This window comes from Crocodylus porosus, unplaced genomic scaffold (assembly GCF_001723895.1).
Source record: "Crocodylus porosus isolate Cpor-Errol unplaced genomic scaffold, CroPor_comp1, whole genome shotgun sequence".
NCBI lineage: Eukaryota > Metazoa > Chordata > Crocodylia > Crocodylidae > Crocodylus > Crocodylus porosus.
The window spans coordinates 462,314-468,783 of NW_017728946.1; the positions used below are offsets into that span (position 1 = coordinate 462,314).

The 6,470-nt window shown below is 43.3% G+C and overlaps 1 protein-coding gene across 1 annotated transcript; it reads right to left on the reverse strand.

Annotated features, from left to right (window-relative positions):
• Positions 1 to 251: 251 nt before the first annotated feature.
• Positions 252 to 1,725, reverse strand: GDF5 (growth differentiation factor 5; the record flags this gene model as incomplete). The annotated part of the gene is made up of 1 exon (XM_019550757.1): positions 252 to 1,725. A coding segment is annotated over one exon (903 nt), but the record flags the coding sequence as incomplete, so codon positions are not given.
• Between the last annotated feature and the right edge of the window lie 4,745 nt (positions 1,726 to 6,470).

Below are 6,470 nucleotides of genomic sequence, written 5' to 3' on the forward strand. Positions count from 1 at the left end.
GGCTGGGGCAGGAGAATGCCCGAAGAACAGAGCCATGTAGGTAGGCAGCAGGCAGGGGCCTGGCCCCCCTGCCGCCTGGACTGACCAGGCACAATATACGCCTGGGTCAATATTTACTTATGTGTTTACATGCAGCTATTTTGCTGTCGTAAGATAGTACTGTTCCCAAGAGTACTATCTTAGAGCAACAAAAATTAGTTTGCTGTGGTTTAATAGTGTTGCATGTGTAGACTGTGATGTTTTATGCTGCAGCAAATTAGTCTACTGCACCATCAAGCACATGTGTAGATGCACCCATTGTATAACTACACCAGCCTCTGAGTGCATAGAGACATTACTTTTCTCTTATGGACTGAAAGGTTCTTTTCAAACATTTCTTAATGGACATTATGATGAAAACTGTAGCAGTGACACTCAGACATGCTCAGTTTTAGGAGTTATGTTTAAAGGATCAAAAACATTAGATAAAGATGTATGTACAGTTAACATTATGTGTACCCATTTCTTCAGGATTAAAAAAAAAGCCAATCTTTTTGGGATGTGTAATTTTACTATAATCTGAAGTGATCATTAGTGAGAACAATTTTATGTGATTATGGGAGTAATGACATACTTCTAAGCTAAGTTTGAGTGTAACAGCACCAAAGTACTGCTAAAATAAGAGATTTATAGACAGATATTAGAGATATTAGCAGATTTTCCCCTCTCTACTATTTTTGTAAATAAGCTTACTCCAAGGGTAAGAAAGAGTTACCTGTGCTTGAGGAAAGGTTATCATTTTCCAATATTGTCTTTTTAGTGTTAACATGAGAGATTGTGCTGCTACCTACACCCACATGACTCCACTACCATGTCTTCATATTGTTTGTAGACTACATTGTTAGCAGAGTCTATAAACAGAATGCTAATAGGACTCAGTCTGGTGGGAACACAGCAAGTTGGAGGAGTAGATTCTGGGTCCATGGAGTTCATTAATGTTTGAATAACTGCATGATTGGTGGGTTCTAGATGAGATCGAAGAGGAAATTCACAGAGTCCCTCACAGTGATAAGCTTCATATTCCAAAGGAGCTATTATCCAGTCATCCCAGCCCATATCCTTAAAATTCACATGGAGAGCTTTTCTGCTACACCTTGCCTTCAGATTTTTGTTGGGCCTCTTCCCCTGCCGGGTGGCTAGAGGAGCTCTTCTCTTCCTCCTCTGATTGAATAAGTATTCATAAACAGTTTTGTCATCTTGGCCAGATCTGGCTTTGATTTCATTGAAGAACAAGTCTCTTTTTTTTGTCCTCCCAAATACCAAGAAGAGAGCCTTTTCATTGACTTGCCTCCCTGTTCTGTTAAAACCCACACTCCTTAGATCAACAGCTCTTCCCCTGTCGAAAGCTTCCAATTCAAAACACAAGTTAACCAAGTTTTTAAAATTCCTAAAAAGTTTCCAAATGTCGAATACTTCCCATTTTGGCGTATCTGCAATGCTGACGGTGCGAGAATCCAGGAGAGTTGCTGCTTGTCGGTTTGTGGAGCAACTAAATAATTTCACTTGGGAAGTTTTCCCAAGAGAATGAGGCTTCCATGTATCAGAGGGCTTTTTCCTTAATACCCGCAGTTCTGCCCCCAACAAACCATCTTTTTCTAATGCACTGATGTCAAAAGTATATTTCTGTTTTCTTATGACTGGAGCTCGTTCATCTAAAAAAAAACCACACACAGTTTTAAATTTATTTCAAATGCAAATGAGTATGTGTTCTGAAAATCCTCATGACATTTCTGAAGTTTGCTTATAAAATCACAGGGTCACTCAGTTAGCCCACAGTCTTGGAAGTCATAACCAATCTATGCAGTCTAAGGAATCTGCTCTGAGATGAGACTGAAAGGGTATATCTACATGTGCAATTAATATGAAGTAATAAACTCTGAAGCAATTTGAGCCAGAGTAAACTACTCCTAGGTGAAGTGTTTACATGTGCACCCAGAACAGCAGTGATCTGAGCAGGGCAGCATAGACCCAAGCTGGCAGGGGTACAGGGGATCAGCAACAGGCTCTGGGTGGTGGCATCACAGGGGCTGTCTGGGACATAAGGATGCTGAAGTGCTGAGCCGTGTGGCCAGGCTAGTGTCCAGCCCCTGGCTGGCTGGGCTGACCAGGTGCAATTTACGCCTGTGTCAGTGTCTACACATATGTTTAATCACAGTTAATTATTCTTCTATAAGATAGTACTGTCCCCGACAGTACTTCTTATGGTGGAGTTAGTTGATTTACTATGGCCTAATACTGCTGCACATATAGATGGTGACACTTTACTGCACGGCTAATTCGTCTACTCTGCAGTAAAGCACAGCAGAGGAACTCAATGATTTAAGAGGGAAACAGTATTCTGAGCTTTTCTTGTGGAAATGTCATCTTCTTATCTGTATGTGTTTTGTAGCCCCAAACTATCAACTATAGCCAACTGACAGAGATTCCACCTCCAAGGTTGAGCATTCAAAGGACTTATCCACTACTTACATCCTTGCAATAGGACTGACATGACACTTCAGTGGTACCCAGGCCTCATGATAGGCCTCTGCCCAAGGGCAGATTCACTGTTGGAGAATTCAATGGTTAATCAGACCTTTAAAACTATATCTTCAAGGAACTATCAGGCACAAAGACAATGCCTGATTAAATTCACTCTACATGAGTCACAGCCTCTTCAGACAGTGCAAAAAACTCCTACTCCCTAAAGCCTTATGTCAAATTTATTGTTGAGGTTTATGAGTTGGGAACCAGGTTTTCTGTTTTCCATGGAAAAACAGAACAAAATCTGGATTTTCCCCTTTAGCAGAGGAAACCACAGATTTATCATTTTACTGGAGAAAGCCATGGATTTTGCAGTTTTGCAAAGAGCTCTCTGCAGGCTGGCAGAGTTCCAGCTTGCAAGGAGCTGGGGGAAGGTAGGAGGAGGGCAGTCAGGCAGGAGGCATCATGTGCATGCACATACACATGGCCACCAGGCAGCCTGGAAAGCAGCTCCTGCAGGTAAGTGTGGAGCAGGGGGAATTGAAGCCCCCATAAGGAGGGAGTTGGGCAGGGCTGGGGCTGGGGCTGCTGCCCAGATGGGCAGCACATGGGGCTTGGGACCTGGGGCCATAATGTGCAGCTGCAGGGTCCTGGGGGAGAGTGGGACAGAGCCGTGGGCAACTTGTCTGGTGGGCACGGGTTGGGACTAGCTCCCTGCCACTGTGCACACTCCCAGGGGGCAGGGGGAACCTGTGCCCCCCCAGATCTGTGTGCAGGGTAGGGGCACAGGCTGCCTGCTGCAGGCTTGGGCTCCCACCCTGCTGCCCTCCCCTGGGTCCTCCACAGCCTGGCAGGTGCAACCTTGTGCTGCAGGGAAGAGCAGGAAAGCTACTTGCAGTTGCAAGCTCCGCACTGCCTTAGCAAGATGCCCCTGTGGGCATGGTAGCAGCAGGGGCGGTGGCATGGGGCTGTGCCCTCACTGCTGCCATGCATGCAGGGGATGCCTCATCAGGGCAGTGCAGAGCTCACAGAGGCAAGCAGCTTTCCTGCATGGCCCCACTCTGTCCTGCAGAGCTGGGTCGCACCCACTGGTATGCAGAGGCCCCAGGGGAGGGCAGTAGGGTGGGAAGCCTACACCTGCCTCTGCCCTGCGCACAGATCTGGGGGACATGAGTCCCCTCTGCCCCCCCCCAGGAGTGCACATAGCCGTGGGGAGCCAGACCCCACTCCCACCCAAGCCTGTAGCAGCCTGCATGTAACCTGGGTTCTGTGCTCTGATCTGCTGCAGCAACCGCAGCCTCCTCCCTGAGGCAGGGGGCTGTGGACCTGTGTCTCTGGCCCCGTAGCCCTGGCAGCTGGGGGCCCCCTCCAGCAGGGCTGGAGGTGAGGGTCTGCGGGTCATAAGCAGGGCCAAAGGGTTGGGGGGGCGTGAGAGTCCTTTCATTTTAATCACGGATTTGGGATTTTTTATCAGAGAATTTATGATTTTTTATCAGAGAAAACTAGGATCCCTGGTTATAAGAAACATGGCTAAACAACATATTAGTATGTTATTAGCATCCACTCCTCTACAGCAACCAGACTGTTTGTAATTAAATCCCATTTGAGTTTCCCTTCTAAAATGGATCAGTGACCACCTTGGCACTGCCGGGGCAGTGGTCTAGAGGTCTCATCCAGTTCATAAGAAAATCCATGCTGATTTCACTGAAAACAACATTAGGATCATTGCCCAACCTGAGTAAGGTTAACATCTGACCTCTGTGAGTGCTTACCTGACCAATAAGAAGAGGATGAAACTTCATTTTTTCTTGGTAGGATATGTGCATGCACTATACTAGGCTCATTCTCCACAAACAGAAGAATTGTGCCACAGATTCTCAGGTTATGGCTATGCTGAAGTCACAGAAGTTATTTAGCCTAATTAGCTGGTTCTTAATTTCTTCAGTTAGGTTGCTAACAGGAGCCACGCTAGCTCAGGTGTCATTATACTACTTTGAGTCACTTTTGTGACTGTAATTTAGACATACCCTCAGCTCTCCCCTTACTACATATAAGGCTGTTGTTTCTATATAGAAAGTCTTTTTTCGATACACTGAAAAGCAAAGAAATCATGACTGTCTTTAGCACATCTTATGCCTGTGGAACTGTTTAATATATAATAAAATGCAAGTTTATCAACTGTTGTAATTTAATTATGTAAAAGCTTAAGGGCTGGATTTCTAAAGTATTTTAGACACCTAAAGTTAAAGATAAGAACCTTGCTGGATTTTCAGAAGTACCAAGATAGATTAGTCCCATTGGGAGTCAGGTACCTAGTAGGTAAATAGTGAGATTTTCAGAAGCACTTATCTGCCTATTTAGACACCTAAAATTTGAAAATATGCCCCTAAATGCATTGGTTGATAAGTATACAAGCATCCATATCTGTTTCCAGGTGAATTTTATACGATTTTAAACTGAAAAGACAAAATTGCCTCTGAGTTATATAATTCTGATTACATTTAAATCAGTCAAGCTATTTGCCTTTAATACATTATCATTATTTTGCAAGTAACTCTATGAATATACAAATGTATACACACAGGTGTGTGAACACCTATGCATTTCTTTCATTAATACACATACACTCACACCTTAGCTCCTTTCTTACCTTGTCCTTTATCTATAAAGCTTGTTATTGTATTGGCGAGTCCAGCCTCCAATTTTACACTTCCATTAACATCTTTTCTCTCTGCATCTGAGAGAGTCCTGTACAGGGAGAGCATGTATTCATGAGGTGTGATAGGGGGGTGTCTGAAAGTCTCTTTAGATTCCCTTTGTGTTAGAAGCTCTTTAGTCTTCTTGGTTTTGTAAGAACTGGCATCAGTATTGCCTGTGCCAGTTTTTTTCAGTGAGGCCTTGCTGCCAGCATTCTGAATCTTTGGAGTCACCGTCCTTACTCCAGATGGTCTGTTAGGGGAATGTCCTACCTTTGGGTCTGTAGTCCCTGCTCTAGAGAGAATCTTCTTTGGTTCATCGTTCTTAGACAGGAGAGCTCCAGCTTGAACAGTATTGCTTTTACTTCTAGCCTTTGATGTCCCAGCACTGTATCCATGGGTTCCAGTCCTAAAGGTACCTGCCCTTGATAAGGGATTCCTTTCTTTTCCTTCTGCTTTTAGCAATCCTAATTTGGATCCAGGATTACTCTGACCTGCTTCAGAATTACTCAACACTACAGAAACTAAATCCAGATATAACCAAGTCAAATGCCAAAGCAATAAAGTGAGAAAGTGCAAGATTTTCATCCTCTGGTCTTTCTTTGAATGCCACTAAAGAAAAAATCAGAAAAGGTTCCTCCAGTTTGGCAGAAGAAAACATGAAAAAAATGAAAAAACAGTGTCAGCAGAAATAGCTGTCTTTTAAGTTTAAAACACTTTAAATCTGTTTCTCTAATATTTGTATCCAGTCCCATAGTGGAAATGCACATTTAGTCAGGTATGTTTCTCCCCTGGCTTCAGTTAGCAACTAAAAAGAACTTGTTCTTGAAAAGTGAAAGTGTACCTCCCCTTTTCTTCTGTAAAACTGACTGAAAACTTGAAGGAGTCTTGTTTAAATCTAAGGGGCTTTTTTTCCAAAAAGGAAGAATGGCGTAATGCTGCCTCTGTGTTAAAAGGTTTTTTTTACATTTTGAATCCTTTCCAGTGAAAATATTTCACACAGAAACCTGCAGGTGCTCAGAAATCTTTTACAAACCTGAACTCAGGAATTGGAAACGGAATTCTAACAAAAACCTATTTAATTACTCTCTGATGTCATGCTGTCTAAACTAATTTAACTGCAATATATTTCTTTAAAAAATCTTCTTTACCCTTTCCATTAGCATGAGTCATACCTTGCCTCATGTGAAACAACTCTGTAGGATCAACACTCCAGAGGATGCCATTTAGTGGCAATACAACCTCTACCTTAGCCTTAGATGAACTTCATAT